General features: G+C 43.1%; 1 protein-coding gene across 12 annotated transcripts in view; it reads right to left on the reverse strand.

The window, feature by feature from the left end:
- Positions 1 to 18,831, reverse strand: part of LARGE1 (LARGE xylosyl- and glucuronyltransferase 1) — an 851,853-nt gene that overhangs the window by 572,173 nt on the left and 260,849 nt on the right. For all 12 annotated transcript variants that reach the window (XR_010156081.1, XR_010156082.1, XM_063808040.1 and 9 more), the window contains one exon: positions 6,404 to 6,705. Coding sequence is in view for 10 of the 12 variants with exons in the window: in XM_063808040.1 (XP_063664110.1) it covers positions 6,404 to 6,705 (302 nt within the window). In the remaining 2 variants the exon portion in view is untranslated. The remainder of the gene's footprint in view (positions 1 to 6,403; positions 6,706 to 18,831) is intronic.

An 18,831-nucleotide genomic window follows, 5' to 3' on the forward strand; every position in this document is an offset into this window, starting at 1 on the left:
TTCTGATACCAGTTCCAGTGACTGTTTTTTCTTCTGTACAATAGCTGAGTCCCAGAATAGACCTGAACCGGAAAGGCAAGAAAAATACACACATCCATACACACATGTGCATGAGTGAAGATCAAAGGGGATCGTTCTGCTCCAACTTCTGAGGCACACAGAGGCCAGGCCATCACTGAAACAGCACTGCACAGGCAACAGAAATATGCAAGAATAAGACAGGCAGCTATTTGAAAGACACATAATTAACAAATGATAAGAGGGCAAAGGGACTGATGAGGGCCCGTTGTTCCTATCACCAGATAGCTCAGCTGACAGCCTTGGCATATTGATAGAGGAGTTTTCAGAAATGCTTTTCGGAGCCCAGAGAAGTTTCCGCAACACCCACAGATGGTGGCAGCATCTCTGGTTACGTGGCCCTGCACCGTGACAGGATGTCAAGATGAGCTTCAGCACTTGGAACCAAAAAGCGCTGTGATGAAGGGAGTTTCTATTTTGACTCTACTGACTGACATTTCTTGTCTGCCTCTATGGCTTTTTCGTTAAAATCCTTAAAGACACCAAATGAGGGAGTCAGAGGAAGTGCACTGCTCATGGGTAGGAGGCCAGCACCTTGCGGAGAGTGTGCTTTGAAATATGACTGCAGCAGGCCAAGACTTTTAAGTGCATCTATTGGAGGTTCTGAACAGGACCAGGGGTTCCTCATAGAAGAATTCTACCAAAAATAACTTTTTAAGAATCTAAGAAGTTAACATGATCAGTAAACACAAAGAAAGAGAAGAAGAACAAAACCTAATTCTCAAGTGCAAAAGACTAGAAAATAAGTTATACTAAAAGTCAACATGGCAGTTCAGGCAGACACCCAGCTAGCTGCAGGAGTTTTTTTTTCATACACCAGTAGCAGCTGGAATCCCAGTGAGACAGAATCGTTCACTCCCCTGGCAAGGGGGCTGAAGTGAGGGAGCCAAGTGGTCTCACTCAGCTGGTCCCACTCCCAAAGAGCCCAGCAAGCTAAGAACCACTGGCTTGAAATTCTCCCCACCAGCACAGCAGTGTGAAGTCTAGCTGGGATGATTGAGCTTGGTGGAGAAAGGGGCGTCCACCATACTGAGGCTTGAGTACGCGGTTTTCCCCTCACAGTGTTAATTGACTGTGCAGAATTCATGACGGCATGGCAAAGCACCTGGGGCCAGACTGTCTCTCTAGATTCCTCCTCACTGGGCAGGACACCTCTGAAAGAAAGGCAGCAGCTCCGGTCAGGGGCTTATAGATAAAACTCCCATCTCTGTGAGACAGAGCAACTGGGGCAAAAGGTGGCTGTGGGCACAGCTTCAGTGGACTTAAACATTCCTGCCTGCTGGCTCTGAAGAGAGCAGCCCATCTCCCAGCACAGCACTCAAGCTCTGCTAAGGGATAGACTCCGCCTCCTCAAGTGGGTCCCTGACTCCTGTGCCTCCTGATTGGGAGACACCTCAAACAGGAGAGCTCCGGCTGGCAACAGGCGGGTGCCCCTCTGGGACAAAGCTTCCAGAGGAAGGAGCAGGCAGCAATCTTTGCTGTTCTGAAGCCTCCGCTGGTGATACCCAGGCAAACAGGGTATGGAGTGGACCTCCACCAAACTCCAGCAGACCTGCAGAAGAGGGGCCTGTTAGAAGGAAAACTAACAAACATAAAGCAATAACATCAACATCAACAAATAGGATGCCCACAAAAAAGGCCATCAGCATCCAAGATCAAAGGTAGATACATCTACGAAGATGAAGAAAAACCACTGCAAAAATGCTGAAAATAACAAAAACCAGAATGCCTCTTCTCCCCCAAATGATCGCAACTCCTCTCCAGCAAGGGCACAAAACCGGATGGACAATGAGTTTGACCAATTGACAGAAGTAGGCTTCAGAAGCTGGGTAATAACAAACTCCTCTGAGCTAAAGGAGCATGTTCTAACCCAATGCAAGGAAGTGAAGAACCTTGAAAAAAGGTTACAGGAAATGCTAACTAGAATAACCAGTTTAGAGAAGAAGAACATCAATGACCTGATGGAGCTGAAAAACACAGCACGAGAACTTTGTGAAGCATACACAAGTATCGATAGCCGAATCAATCAAACAGAAGGATATCAGAGATTGAAGATCAACTTAATGAAATAAAGTGTGAAGACAAGATTAAAGAAAAAAAAAATTAAAAGTAATGAACAAAGCCTCCAAGAAATATGGGACTATGTGAAAAGACCAAACCTACATTTTATTGGTGTACCTGAAAGTGACCGAGAGAATGGAACCAAGTTGGAAAACACTCTTCAGGATATTATCCAGGAGAACTTCCCCAACCTAGCAGGACAGGCTAACATTCAAATTCAGGAAATACAGAGAACACCACAAAGATACTCTTCCAGAAAGGCAACCCCAAGACACATAATCATCAGATTCTCCAGGGCTGAAACAAAGGAAATAATGTTAAGGGCATCCAGAAAGAAAGGTCAGGCTACCTATGGAGGGAAGCCCATCACACTAACAGCAGATCAATATGCTGAAACCCTACAAGCCAGAATAGAATAGGGATCAATATTCAACATTCTTAAAGAAAAGAATTTTCAAACCAGAATTTCATATCCAGCCAAACTGTGTTTCATAAGCAAAGGAGAAATAAAATCCTTTACAGACAAGCAAATCCTCCTGAAGGATTTTGTCACCACTAGGCCTGCCTTACAAGAGCTTCTGAAGGAAGCACTAAATATGGAAAGGAAAAACTAGCACCAGCCACTGCAAAAACATACCAAATTATAAAGATCAATGACATTATGAAGAAACTGCATCAACTAATGTGCAAAATAACCAGCTAGCATCATGATGACAGGATCAAATTCACACATAACAATATTAACCTTAAATGTAAATGGGCTAAATGCCTCAGTTAAAAGACACAGACTGGCAAATTGGATAGAGTCAAGACCCATCAGTGTGCTGTATTCAGGAGACCCATCTCACGTGCAAAGATACACATAAGCTCAAAATAAAGAAATGGAGGAATATTTACCAAGCAAATGGAAAACGGAAAGCAAAAAAAAAAAAAAAAAAAAAAAAGGCAGGAGATGCAATCCTAGTCTCTGATAAAACAGACTTTAAATCAACAAAGATCAAAAGAGACAAAGAAGTGCATTACATAATGGTAAAGGGATCAATGCAACATGAAGAGCTAACTATCCTAAATATATATGCACCCAATACTGGAGCACCCAGATTCATTAAGTTCTTAGATATCTACGAAGAGACTTAGACTCCCACACAATAATAGTGGGAGACTTTAATACCCCATTGTCAATATTAGACAGATCAATGAGCAGAAAATTAACAAGAATATTCAGGACTTGAACTCAGCTCTGGACCAAGTGGACTTAATAAATATCTACGGAACTCCCCACCCCAAATCAACAGAATATACATTCTGCCCAGCACCATAAAGCACTTATTCTAAAATCGACCACATAATTGGAAATAAAACACTCCTCAGCAAATGCAAAGAACAGAAATCATAACAAACAGTCTCTCAGACCACAGTGCAATCAAATTAGAACTCAGGATTAAGAAACTCACTCAAAACTGCACAACTACATGGAAACTGAACAACATGCTCCTGAATGACTATGGGGTAAATAACAAAATTAAGGCAGAAATAAATAAGTTCTCTGAAACCAATGAGAACAAAGACACAACATACCAGAATCTCTGGAAGACAGCTAAAGCAGTGTTTATAGGGAAATTTATAGCACTAAATGCCCACAACAGAAAGCAGGAAATACCTAAAATTGACACCCTAACAACTAGAGAAGCAAGAGCAAACAAATTCAAAACCTAGCAGAAGACAAGAAATAACTAAGATCAGAGCAGAAACAAATGGAAAAACATTCCATGCTCATGGATGAAGGAGATAGAGACACGAAAAACCCTTCAAAAAAATCAATGAATCCAGGAGTTGGTCTTTTGAAAAGATTAACAAAATATATAGGCCACTAGCTAGACTAATAAAGAAGAAAAGGGAGAAGAATAAATAGACACAGTAAAAGATGATAAAGGGGATATCACCACTGATTCCACAGAAATACAAACTACCATCAGAGAATACTGTAAACATCTCTACACAAATAAACTAGGAAATCTAGAAGAAATGGATAAATTCCTGGACATATACACCCTCCCAAGACTAAACCAGGAAGAAATCGAATCCCTGAATAGACCAATAACAAGTTCTGAAATTGAGGCAGTAATTAATAGCCTACCAACCAAAAAAAGCCCAGGACCAGATGGATTCACAGCGAAATCTTACCAGAGGTACAAAGAGGAGCTGGTGCCATTCCTTCTGAAACTATTCCAAACAATAAAAAAAGAGGGATTCCTCCCTAACTCATTTTATGAGGCCAGCATCACCCTAACACCAAAACCTGGCAGAGACACAACAAAAAAAGAAAATTTCAGGCCAATATCCCTGATGCTCGTTTTGGGCCATCTCACCTGGGTAGCAGAGTTCCCATCCAAACTAACCCTTTCTAAACCAACACCATGGCTGTGATCTGCTAGCAGAGAACCTGAAAGAAATCAAATACGCCTTCACCAAGGCAAGAACAGAAGATCCCTAAATTAGGGCCCTCCCCAGACCAGCCAAGACCAAAGGAATTTGTTAACGTGGCTGAATGCCCGTTTTCATACATAGAGATATTAAGTAACAGAAGCCACTGACAGTGGTTGTCAAAGACTAAAGGGCACTGGGCCTGGCATACAGTCAGGGCTGAATAAATGTGCAGCATTTATCACGTCCTGACATTTGTATTTATTTATTTGTTTATCATCTCTCCCTCTACCTCTGATGACAGATGTAAGAACCAGAGGGAAGGGGGTTCTGTCTTTTTTGTTGTTGTTCACTGCTGTTTCCCAACACATAAAACAGAATGAGATACAAAACACGAGTGCAATATGTTTGCTGAAAGAAGGGATAAATAAATGAATGATGATGATGGAGTAGAACCACCTCCTCGCCCAGGTTCTCTGGGCTTGGCTGAAGGACCAACTTGTGACATCCCAAATCCTGCTATGATGGACGTTTGTTTCACATCGTTCCTACTCATATGACACATTCCTCGTTGGACATCCTCTGTCGGATGCTGTCTACCTCTCCACCAATCCATTTTTCAACCAGGCTTGAGAAACCTGAGAAATGCTCCTATCCTCAGGGGCTCTCCTTGTCCTCCTCCCTCACCAGTGAACTTCCAAAGAACTTAGTCTACATCACTGAGGAAGCCATTTTTTAGTGACATTGGATAGTCTCATTGGATAGTATCACCAATATTACTAATAATCCCATTCACTAGAATAGAATACTACAGTTTGCAAAGCATTCTCTTTAGGGAGTTTGAAGTCTAACCACTCTTTATTCCAGAAAATGGAATAAAGAAACAGCAGGTCCTATCTATGTTTAACTAAGAATAGTAAAAAACTAACCATAATTTTGAAAATGTACTACGTACTAGGCGCTAGTCAAGCCTTTATATGGCCATCCTGTTTAATTCTCACAAATACTCCATGAAGCAGGTATTATTTCCTAAAGTTTACTGATGAGACACCTGGAGTTCACAGAAGTTATGCAACTGGATCAAGGGTACTCTCTGCATAAATCACTAAAGCTAGGATATGAATTCAGTCTCGCCCATCTCTCAAAAGGCCTTCCTATGAATAGGCATGCCCTAATTCATCTCCACCATGAGAACTGGAAACAATGGGGAATGAGTGTATGTGTGTTCACTGCACATAGAAGCGTGGATGCAGGTATTTGAGGAAATAGAGGACAATAAATATCCCAAATTTCCAAAGAGCTGCTAAGAAAGAAAGCATACCCTAAAAGGGGAGAAGTGATATTAGGCTATAAAAGTTCAAATTACTTCTTTAGATAAGGAACAAGTCTGTGGTTCTGAATTGGAGAGGCTGTTTATACAGTGAAGTGATAATGAGGTCTAAGAGAACTGCCCAACTGGGCCACAACTCCAAGTGTACCATTCACACTATAGTCTAAGAAGCAGGGGCCTGCAGGATGACAGCTAGGTGTAGAAACCCTGCGCATGTCAAAATGAACCACACAGAAACAAGCGGTAGGTTCCATCAGTGAGCTCCTCTTAATATCTATAGATTACGCCTTCTTATCCCCATTTTCAGATGGGAAAACAGAAGCTCAGAGAGGCTAAATGACTTGTCAGACCATTCAGCAAAGTTAGTGAGCAAGCCAGACTTACACACCCGGGCTAGAATCAAGAATGCCAGCTCTTGGCATCTGGCTGTGTTTCCAGGAGGCATTTGCAAGGGGTGAGGGCAATCGGGACTTTGGACAACTTCCACCCCAGGCTCCAGATGCCCTTTACCTCGCATTTCTCCACGACCGGCTGCTGCCCACACTCGGAGCTGTTGCCTGCCACGATGCCAGCCCGAAGGTTCTCGCTGTCTCCAGTGCCCTCCTCCATGGAGTAGGTCTTGGAGTGGTTGCCTCGGCGATGGGATGGGGCTCGGCCCTGGGCCAGGCTGAGCTGCCTACGGAGGGCGCGGTTCTCCTCCTCCACTTCGCGCATGCGCACCTCCAGGCTCTCGCGCTCCCGCTGGCTGGAGGCCGTGTACCTGGGGCTGTGTGCCTGGGACTCCAGCGGTGACAGAGACACGGGCTTTCCATCTGGGGAGCGAAACACCAGGGAAGCGTTAATCTGGATGAACCATGCCTCAAGCCCTTCCAAGTTCCCCAGACATCCCTTACTACATGGCGAGGCTCCTTGCACAATCCCATGTTTAAGGAAAACAGATGGAAAGGGAGTTACAAATAAACGCATCCAGATTGAACTGGGAACAAAGTTGAGAACAGAACAACTTATTATGGTGATAAAAGCTAATATGCCTTTTAGAGAAGGCAATCATAATAAAATTGTTTCTAATTAAATGCACTGTCTTCCTCTCCCTACTTGGCATGTTTCTAAGTAGGCTTCTTAACAATAAAGAATTATGAATACAAAGTGGGGGGATTGGGGAGAAAGACAAGGGAGGGGAGAAGGAGTACCAGGAAGTGGAGGGGAGCAAGAGGAAGAGAAGGAGTAATAAGGAAAAAATAATAGGCCAGGCGCAGTGGCTCACGCCTGTGATCCCAGCACTTTGGGAGGCCAAGACGGGCGGATCACGAGGTCAGGAGATTGAGATTATCCTGGCTAACACGGTGAAACCCGGTCTCTACTAAAAATACAAAAAAAAAAAAAAAAAATTAGCCGGGCTTGGTGGCACACGCCTGTAGTCCCAGCTACTTGGGAGGCTGAGGCAGGATAATGGCAAGAACCCGGGAGGCGGAGCTTGCAGTGAGCCAAGATCGCACCACTGCACTCCAGCCTAGGCCAGAGTGAGACTCCACCTCAAAAAAAAAAAAAAGAAAAAAGAAAAAAGATAATAATAATGACTAAGTTTATTGAGCTCTTCCTATGCAAACTCCTATACATCTTTCAAAATCCTGTTTTAAAAGCATCACCTCTCAGGGGAAACCTTCTTCCATTTGCAGGCAAGATATCCTTCCACATATTCCGAAATAATTTGTATGTAGCGCTATGAAAACATGTATCTGCCATACTGTATTTGGTAAACAGCTTTACTAAATGTTGCCTATGAAGACTGGGAGTTCAATGTAGGCAAAGGCGGGTCTTACCTGTCTTTGTGGTAACATGTTACAAGGTCTGAGAAATGCTGGAAGAGTGGATGCATGGCTCCATGCCAAGAATAAAATATTAAAAGCAACAAGGAAAAAAGAAGTAGAAGCATGACCCATCTCGCGGTTTTCCCAGAAAAACAGTTAACCATTAAAGTGAGTGCCAGCAACACTCCATGTAACAATCATACAACCCTGCAATAAAAACTGAGGCACGGCCGCGTGTGGTGGCTCATGCCTATAATCCCAGCACGTTGGGAGGCCAAGACGGGCAAATCACGAGGTCAGGAGATCGAGACCATCCTGGCCAAGCTAGTGAAACCCCATCTCTACTAAAATACAAAAAGTTAGCCAGGCATGGTGGCACGCACCTGTATACAGTCCCAGCTACTCGTGAGGTTGAGGCAGGGGAATTGCTTGAACCCTGGAGGCAGGGGTTGCAGTGAGCCGAGATTGCACCACTGCATTCCAGCCTGGCGACAGAGCAAGACTCTGTCTCAAAACAAAAAACAAAAACAAAAACAACACAAAAAACTGAGGCACAGAGAGGATAAGCAGGTCTCTCAATGTGATGCCACCACAATGGTGGTGTCAGAATTCGCACCCAGGTCTCTCTGATATCTGGGCCTGTACACTCTCCACTTCAATAAACTTTCATTATAGGCTATTCAGAGAGCTAACATTAAAAAAGAAAAACACTTATTAGTATAAAAACCCCATATCCCAAGGATACTTATATCACCTTGTATACAGTAGGTGCTCAAGGCATGCTTACTGTTCAGGAGTCCCAGTGGCACAAGGCATACCCAAAGCTATCACTTATTTCTGTTTCCACTCTGCAGAAATCCTGGGCTCCAGCTACATTTACAGCCACCTCAGGGGTTACCAAGCAAAAAAAGCATATCTCTAGAAAATCATCCTCTCTCAGCTGCCTGTCAAAAAAACATTCCTCTTTTTCCATACTTCAAGTTTTTCCTTCCTGCCCAGACCCCTGAGCTTCAAAACTGTCCCAGAGAGTCTCTGTGACTCACAAACTTGAGGATCAAAGAATGTGATGAATTACACCCTGCAGGTCTCACTTGTGCTTGTGTCGGCCTCTGCCCAGGGCTTTTTGATGTATCTTTGGGCCTTAACAAATATGACTCATTTTTTTTTCCCTCTTAATCACCTCAGGGTTAAACGCCTAAGTGCCTGGTCTTCTTCTATCAATGCAACAAATATGACTCAATGAATTGCACTGCCTGGGACCACAAATCAAAGGCCGATGCAGAATCGGTAGGGGACGTGAAATCACAGGTTGATTAGGGTTGCATTGTCACCGAATGGCCAATTACAAGCTTCAACCCAAGCTTTTGAAACCTGTCTCCCTGTTTGGTACAACTGAGAATGAAAAAGAATAGGCAGCTATTAATAATTGCATTTTCTCAACCAACATCGACCCTTTGAGCAGGGGTGGGTAAAGATGAACCTCTGGCTTCCTCGGGAGTTACACCTTCTGTAGTGTCTATCATGGATCTGCACCACGCTAGGTGGTTCATGCTGATAATGCCTTAGGTTGCTATCAGTACAATGAAGTAGTAATAGTTATCCCTATTACTGATGCAGAAACCAAGACTAAAGCTTAAACTGTGTTCCTATTATGTTGCAGTCTGACTGTAAACAAGGTCTCCTGGTCTTTGAGCTCAGCTATGCTCCTGCATTTATGTGCTAAGTTAGAGGTAAAGACGCTCAGGAGACTGAGAGGGTCTTCCTTCTCAGGAAAGGATTTTGGAGCATTTGGGCAGAAATGCAGGAAGCTCAACAGGGTCCCAGGGTCTCTAGAAAATTAACAAATGGGACCTGTGAGTTTCCTCTTTGGAGGAGTTACATCAGTGCTCTGAGCTTCGATTTTTTCTTCTGTGAAATGGGAACATAAAATGTTCCAGTAAGAGTGATGGGAGGCTTAAGCAAGATAACAAAATACAGAGCATGGTGTCCCTTATTGGGAGGCGCTTGGCATCAGTGAGTTCCTGTGACCCTTTCTCAGTGAGGGAAGGTGATGTCATGGGTAAGATGAGTTGATGATGTAATTTAAGGTGTAAAGCACGCTGTATTTTCAGAACACAGAGTTGTTCTGTGTGTTGTATGGGGGAACAAGCAGTCAATAGACCTTGGCTTCCTTTGAGATATACTCCGAGAGGAGGCACTGCTGAGCTTCCTGCCTTCATCCTTAGCCGGGTCATGGTTAATCCTTAAGAACATGGAGGAGCAAGCAAGCAGGCTTCACCAAAAAGGCCGGGTCACATTCTCTAGCCCCTCTCCTGAAAGTCCCATATTTTAAACATTTACGTAAATTATGATTGTCTGATTGTGGGCTTAAGAGAAATGCTATTGACATCCTGTGTCCATTTCTCCCCTGCTTTAGACCCCAAATGGTTTTAACCAAATTTAACTCTCAAAGACGTGCAGGGGTTTTCCCACTTTTAAAAGCCCTATAGATTTGTCACCAATGAAGCCACAACTAAATAATTAATGTCAGGTCTCAGAGGAACCAATGTTGAAAAAAGCAACGTTCATGCTGTGCCCAACTCCTGGTACGGAGGAAGTGCTCAATTAATGGCAGAATTGTCGTTTCCGGTTTGTTTGTTTTAAAGGTCCATTATCTTGAGCCGGCCCCTTCCTTTTCCTCAAGCCAGTTTCGCCTTCTGAAAGGCGGGGCCCTGGAGATGTGCTCTGAGTCCCCTCTCAGCTCTAACTCTCCGTAGCTGTGTGGTCCAGATGATCCCAACACCGCATGATCAGAAGTGAATAGTGGGCCCTGCTGCCTTGCCAGATTCACAGCTCATTCTCGTTTTATTCATCCTGACTTTTGCTTTTATTCCTGACTATTCCTTTTTCTGGTTCCTGATCTCTTTGCTCAGGCTTCTCCTGACTCTCTGGGAGCAGAAGGAGGAGACAGGGTCAGGGTAGTGAACAGCCAGCCTCCTTACGTTTCTCTGTTATGTTTTACAGGCACTGGTCCCTCCCAGGAACGCTCCTCAAGCTTTGTGTATAGGTCGTAGTTATAAAGCCATACGATTTTATGGCTATATAAACAACTGTGCCCACACTGATATTTCTCAAACTACCAGTGGTGAAGACAGCAAGAGAGGCATGGAAGCACAAGGAGCTTGGGTGAAGAACCAGTTTTTCTCCCTCCCCCAGTCCATCCTGGATAAAAATTTGCCCCTAACACTCAAAGGTAAAACAGAGCTTGGCCCACGTGTAACTCATCACTGGAATTAAACAAACTGGTCTACACTACGTTAATCAAGACTATTGATCATACACTTGATGCTGGCCACAAAGTCCATTTGCTCTAGATGTTTCTAAAATGCTTAGTCTCAAGTTCCATATGTATCTTGTTGCAGACCAGCAACAATTTGAGGATATGGTTAATTTTATGTGTCAACTCAACTGGGCCAGGTGGTACCCAAATATGTGATCAAACATCATTTTGGGTGTTTTTTTTTAAAGGTGTTTTTGGATGAGGTTAACATTTAAATTGGTAGACAAAGTAAAGCAGGTGTCCTCCCCTGGTGTGGGTTGGCTACCTCCCATTAGTTGAAGGCATGAGTATAACAAAAATACTGACCATCCTCCAAGTTCAAGAGAATTCATCTTGCCTGACAGCCACTGAATTGGGACATCATCTTTTTCTTGCCTTCAAACTCAAACTGAATCACCAGATCTTCCTGGGTCTCGAGCCTGCTGGAATTTGGACTGGAACTACACCATGAGATCTCCTGGTTCTCAGGCTTTCAGACTCAGACTAGAACTACACATCGGCTCTCCTGGGTCTCCCGCTTGCTGACTCAACCTGCAGATCTTGGAACTTGTCAGCTTCCATAATCATGCAAGCCAATTCCTTACAATAAACATAGCTGTATATGCACACTCTATTGGTTCTGCTTCTCTAAAGAGCCCTGACAAATAGAAGGACGAACAATGGCCTGCAGATCACACCTTGAGTGGCACCGCCCAATCTCCAGTCTCCATCCCCAGGTCCTGGCATGCTCCTTAACTTAACAAGCATTTGAGGAAGAGAGAAAGAGAAGAACTAACACCTATAACTTTTTGTTAAAAAACGGCATAAAATGCCTAGCACATCATAAACTACCAGTTATTTTAAAAGACATCTCATTATAATATTAAATGCTGGGGAAGAGGGAGAGAGAACTGAGAAAAGCAAACAAATCAAGTAGATAAGAGCATGGGATTTGGAGTAAGAAAGAGCTGAGCTTAAATTATGGTTCTTCCACTTACTAATAAATAACTTAGGCAAAATACTTAACTTTCCTGTGACTCAGTGTCTTATATAAAATGAGGGACATGGGAGCATAAGCATGAGTGTGTGTGTGTGTGTGTGTGTGTGTGTACACACAAATATTACTTCATATCAAGCTTACACAGAGTAGATACTTGTATTAGTCAATTTTCACGCTGCTGATAAAGACATAGCCGAGACTGGGTAATTTATAACAAACAAGAGGTTTAATGGACTCACAGTTCCTCATGGTTTGGGAGGCCTCACAATTATGGTGGAAGGTGAGGGAAGAACAAAGGCACATCTTACATGGTGGCAGGCAAAAAGAGAATGAGAGTGAAGCGAAAGGGGTTTCCCTTATAAAACCATCGGATCTTGTGAGACTTATTCACTACCATGAGAACAGTATGAGGGAACCGCCCCCATGATTCAATTATCTCCCACTGCATCCCTCCCACAACACGTGGGAATTATGGGAGCTACAATTCAAGATGAGATTTGGGTGGGGACACAGCCAAACCGTATCAATACTCAAACTCTCTGCTGTTCTCCCAGCCCAAGCCCACTAAAGCTGCAGGCAGGGCACATAAAGGCAGAAGTGGATAGGATCCCTTGCGTGTAAGTGCCTTTACCTTTGTTTCTCTATTACCTTTCCTTCCAGGTTTCTACTCTTCAGATATACACAGTCTATGTATGAACATGATGTATCGTTCTATCATGCAATACGTGTGTGTGTTGATCTGCGGTTCAGCCCACTTTCAGCTTAAAATGTCAAACAAGACATTATTCAAAAACTAAGCTGACAACATCATCCTCCTCCCTGCAAAACTTCTCAACAAACATGAATTTATCATCGACTCTGAATCTCTGAATCCACTTGAGATGAATGTTCTGAATTAAGAATCAAAACATCTAAGATTCAGAACAAAGAAGGTAAATTGAAAATCAACCTCCGTGCAGTGCAGTGACAGAGATTAGGGACTTACCATCCAAAATGTCCTAAGTGATGATCTCAATCAATCTGAATGTGCTGAGTATCTCTGGATCTCTCCAGAGTGCTGGCATCTGGTACTGCATGTGGGATCCACCACTTTGAAATGAACAGGACTGGGACTCATTAATGCAGGCAGGGCCAGGGTCTGGATGGGCCTCCCATGAAGGGGGCTCAGACCCTTTCAGGGGTGACAGACCCAGATCTCTCTAGTCTAGGAAAGCAAACTCTTGCACTTAGTGCCAGATTTCAAGAAAGCTGTCCGGTTGCATCATCCTGCCCGTGATAAAGACACTACATCCCTAACCTTTATATGGCAAAATCTCCCTACGTACAATCTGTCACTAAAGCCTGCCAATTCTTTCTTCCTGATGTTTGAAGCACTTGCTCTTCCCATTTGATTTCAAACATCTCATCCGAAGCCAAGCCTCTTAATCTTATCCTAAAACAGGGGTCATCAAACTTTTTCTGTAAACATCCAGAGAGTCAATGTGCTTTACTTTGCAGGATATGCTATCTCTGCTTCAAGCACTCGACTGCCATTGTAGCATAAAAGCAGCCATAGAAATACATAACAAATGGCTGTGGCTGTGTTCCAGTCAATTTTTATTTCCAAACACAAGCAGAGGGCCAGATCAGGCATACTTTTTGGCCATAGATTATGGATCCTGTCCTAGAACATTGTGTGGGTCTCCTGGGCTAGTCCCCCTGCCTCCGATTTCTCCCTGTTCCTGTCAGCTCACTCGCAGGTGCCATGGATAACATTCTTCAATCCTATTTCCACCACGTTTGCAGTCTGATAATGCACAAAAACAACTCTATCTACTTCAAGGTCATCCATCAAATTCAACAAACACTTGGTCAGTTCCCCGAGTACACGTCCTTGGGTGCTGTGTCTGCATCATCTCATTTTAATTTATGCAATGCTGTCATGAAGTGGGTGTTCTCACTATTTCTATTTGACTAATGAAAAAAAAAAAAAGAGAGAGAAACAGGCACATGATTTAACTGGCTCCATGTCATCCCAGCAACAATGGCAGAGGGAGAGTCTTGAACCCAGGTTCACTGGCTCCAGATAAATGGCTCTTTCCGCACCAAACCGGAATGTCTCCTGTTCAACACTCTCCGAACAAGTCCAGCCTAATTTGTGGTTGCGGTTGTTGTTTCTGCGTCATTCCCTGGTCCCTCAGGCCAGTGGTTCTCAATCTGGGCTTCCATTATAAAACTTAGGAAACAATATGAATGTGCACAGGTCCCAACCTAGATGAATTCATATAGCATCTCTGGAGGTGGGGGTCTAGTTATCAGCATTTAAAAAAAATTTTTAATTTAATTTTAAGGTCCGGGATACATGTGCAGGACGTGCAGGTTTGTTACATGGTAAACATGTGCCACAGTGGTTTGCTGCACAGATCAACCCATCACTTAGCTATTAAGCCCAGCATCCATTAGCTACTCTTCCTGATGCTCTCCCTCCCCTGCCAACTCCCCAACAGGCCCCAGTGTGTGTTGTTCCCCTACTTGTGTCCATGTGCTCATTGTTCAGCTTCCACTTATGAGTGAGAACATGCGGTTTTTGGTTTTCTGTTCCTGTGTTACTCTGCTGAGGATAATGGCTTCCAGCTTCATCCATGTCCATGCAAAGGACATTGTCTCATTCGTTTTTATGGCTGCATAGTATTCCATGGTGTATATGTACCATATTTTCTTTACTGAATCTATCACTGATGGGCATCTGGGTTGATTCCAGTCTTTGCTATTGGGAATAGTGCTGCAATAAACATATGTGTGCATGTATCTTTGTAACAGAATGATTTATATTCCTTTGGGTTTTCAGCATTTTTAAAAACAGCCACTCCCATGGGATTCTCATGTGTAATGAAGGTTGAGAAATGCTGGCTGAGGCATTTCCCCAGACTCTCAGGAAGTCTTAGCATTGCCACACTTAATTATAGTATTGCTCTGACCCTGCACTCCATTCCCTTACACAAGCCTCTACTGTATTCTCTCAGCAGCTTCCATCATGTGACCCAGACCCACGTGATTTCCCTGGTATTGTAGCTCCTCCAAGCGTAGGGCCTGCTTTGCTCCTCGGCATCGCCCTGCTTCCTGGAAGACAGTCTCCTTCAAAAGCAGTTCCCTTCTAGCCCAGCTGCCTGACTATCCCGCTTCTCTGGTTTCTGGTTCCTTTCTCTTGACCAATCACAGGTCACCTTATTCCAATATATGTTTCAATTTTTCATTTTCCATATGAGACTATATTCATTTAGCAATTTGTAATTTTTGTTAGAAAATGCCCTCCTTTTAATTAACATAAAGATTTCACACCCTCATTCAATGCCAAATATCTAATATCATTTGATATTTCAAAGTAAATTAAATATTGCAGCCAAAGTCATTTTAGAAAAATTTAGAAAACTCAGTTTGATCTTAAAAGTTAATTTTGATCATGAGATGTCCACAGGAGAGCTGAGTCTGCCAACGTGTCATCAGCTTTTCTTTTCTAGGCAGTTTATAAGTCACAGCAAAACACAGGTCCAGGCTGAGCCATTTTCTTAAGTTTCAAAAGCATGGAATCAGATTTGCTGTGGGAAGGAAAATGGCAATGATGACACACAAAGGCTGCTCGCTTTTTATGAGGTACACAGGGAATGTTTTGCCCCAAAATTCCCCTAAGTGATTTTCTGGAAGTTATCTTTGGCAACCAAAGCAAACTTGAGTTCCAGCAAAGGCCCTGGAGACAGATCTTCTGACAAAGATGGAAGAACAGTTTAAAAAAAAAAAAAAAAAAAAAAAAAAAGAGAGTTCCTCACTAGCTTCTAAAAAGAATTTGCAACCACAGTGCCAGGGAAAGAGGCCTGGATTCACTGCACCATAACAGGCTGAATGAGATCTGACTTTTGTCTTCCATAAAATCATTTCCAAGAACGTTAGCTTAAAGAGCTTCATTAAGTCAAGAAAATGAAGACATTTTTAGCACCAATTTGCTGTACCTATACCTGGGTTTAGACTATAAATGCTTGACGTGTGTTCTAACAAGCAATGATACCAGTTTTTGTCTTTTGAAACTTCAGGTTCAATGATTTCAAAGCTTCAAATGTTTTGGTGTGTGTGTGTGTGTGTGTGTGTGTGTGTGTGTGTGTGTGTGTGTGTGTGTGTTTTGCCAAATATGCTAAGTTTTGAAAGTTGGAGGCAGTTGGTCTTTGAACTGCTGTTACCATGGTGGGGCAACCATGTCTTCCTGCTTCTATAACTGGCCCGTCATATACCCAAGGAGTCTGAGTATGGACAAAAGGGCTTTGTTAGTAGGATTCAAATCGTCACCAAACAAGGCCAAAAAAGATAATGTATTTAGTGCTCTGTTTCCTAGAAAAATGGAAGGACTTGACAGCAGAGTGAAGGTCTTCTCTTAGATCACCAGGTGGTTTAGAAAACCGTCATTGGAGGGTAATGATAACAGTGTATACTAGAAAAGGTGAATAGATATTCACCGCAAATCTTGACAATTGATCTGTGTGTGAGAGCACAATAAATTCACATTCCAGTCATCTTTGAAGAGCCTCTGCCCCCAGTTAGCCCCTAAACTTCAATCATTTTTTACACAGCCTCGAAGACATCACCAGCGTTAGTGACGGTCTCCAGTGGTTGAGTCTGAGAAAGCATCCTTTCTCCTTCCCCAGTTTCTTGAGTCCTATTTCATACATATGCAATAGTTGGACACAATCCCCTTTGTTGGTAGATTCATCAAAACTAAAAGCTAAACAACCATAACGATTTTATCCTTTGCAAAGCATCAACTGAGTGTCCTCAATGTGGCTATTTACTATAAAATCAGATGCAGAAATACTATAGAATTTCTTAATTTTCTCTTTAGCAGCACTCGACATGAAAGATTTCATAAGTGTTTTTTCCACTGATTTAATTTTTTAAAACCTTTGCAATAAATGTGTTATTTGATATGAAATATTCATAGCCCTTATAAAATCCCACTAAAATGTTCCAAGAGTGAGGCGAATCACACGTGCTAAGAATCATATTTTACAGTAAAATTTTTAATGAGGTTTGATTTTTTTTTTGTAGCTAAAATCTTGTTCAAATCAGAAGACCCACATGGGATGATTTTTTAGCAAAGATTTTTAATTTTATTTTGCATTCATCATACTGAGTACGTTGAAAACTATCCTTTTCTCACTTTGTGAATCTATACTTGCTGTAAGCCTCAAACTGTCATCCCTGTTGGCCGTATTTATTTACCAAAAAAGGTTCGTGATTTTTTTTTTTTTGAGCCAGGGTCTCGCTCTGTTGCCCAGGCTGGAGTACAGGGGCTCAGTCTTGGCTCACTGCAACCTCCACCTCCCAGGTTCAAGCGATTCCCTTGCCTCAGCCTCCCAAGTAGCTGGGACTACAGGCGCGCCACCACGCTTGGCTAATTTTTGTATTTTTAGTAGAGACGAGGTTTCACCATGTTGGCCAGCCTGTTCTCGAACTCCTGACCTCAAGTGATCTATCTGCCTCAGCCTCCCAAAGTGCTGGGATTACAGATGTGAGCTTCTGCACCTGGCATTTCTGTGATTTTTTTTTTTAAATGAGGAGCACTGACAATAATGTCTGGTTTGGGTTACAGAGGATGAAAGATTTCAATGGCAAACAGCAGCTATTTGAGGACGCCAGACAAATCAGCAAAGCCCTGATCCCATTCATTCCTGCTCCTTGGGCTTCTGCGCCCCTCCTGCTTCACTTGAGAGGAGAAATATCCAAGTGAAATTCAGATCTACAGAGAAGAGTTAGGGACTCTCATCAAAAAGGATCCAACAGAATGATGACCTTACATCATGAGTGTGTCTTTAATTGGACTGCATCAGAATTGAACTATGGTGTTCTGCTGTCCTCGGGAGGGAGGGGGACTACCAGATAACCCACTCAGACTTTGATATCCTTCTCTGTATTTGGAAGACAGTTGTTCCATGAATGTCTTGGGACTGTAAGAAGAAAAGTGAATGTGAAACATGACTAAAAGTCTAGAGCAGGGGTGTCCAATCTTTTGGCTTCCCTGGGCCACACTGGAAGAAGAAGAATTGTCTTGGGCCACACTTAAAAAACACTAACACTAAGGACAGCTTAGGAGCAAAAAAAAAAAAAGGAAAAGAATCTCATAGTGTTTTAAAAGTGGCCAAATTTGTGTTGGGCCACATTCAAAGCTGTCCACAGGTTGGATAAGCCTGGTCCAGAGAGTGTTCTTTAGGCTATGCGTCAGGGAGAGTGGTCAGTTTGCCTATCTGACCACTGCCCCTGAAATGGTGCACCTGCCAAACCTGAGCAAAAGTTCTCTTCCCTTATACTGCATGTAAGCAAGACCAACATGGGAGGAAGGCCCTGCCCCATCTTTTCAGGAGCTCCAGCATCAGTGAGGATGGACTTGACTTGCACCATATTCTCGGGGCCCTCTGACATACCCCATCTCCTCTACAGTCAACTGGCTTTGAGACAAATCACCGCCCTTCATCCAAACTCCCCACCCCTTGCCTAGCCTTCTATGGAGACCGCCTGCTATGCAAGCCACACTTCACCAGCAGTGTCCAACTCTGGCCTGCAGTGTTCACTCTTCGAGAGTGGAACCAGATGAGAGACAGAAATGATGGGGCTGGTAAAAAGAGGAATAGAAAGAGCTAGTTATCAAAGATAAGGGGGACTCTGTACTTGTTAAAGTTAGCAGTGGCAACATAGCCATCCAACGGCATGAGTAGCTGCCATCCAGAATATTCTAACCCATTCCAAAAAAAAAATGGAAGCAAGTACTTTTGTGAATGTCATTGATTCCTTCAATGGCATCCCCCTGCTGTAG

Source organism: Pan troglodytes, chromosome 23 (genome assembly GCF_028858775.2).
Source record: "Pan troglodytes isolate AG18354 chromosome 23, NHGRI_mPanTro3-v2.0_pri, whole genome shotgun sequence".
Classification (NCBI taxonomy): Eukaryota; Metazoa; Chordata; class Mammalia; order Primates; family Hominidae; genus Pan; species Pan troglodytes.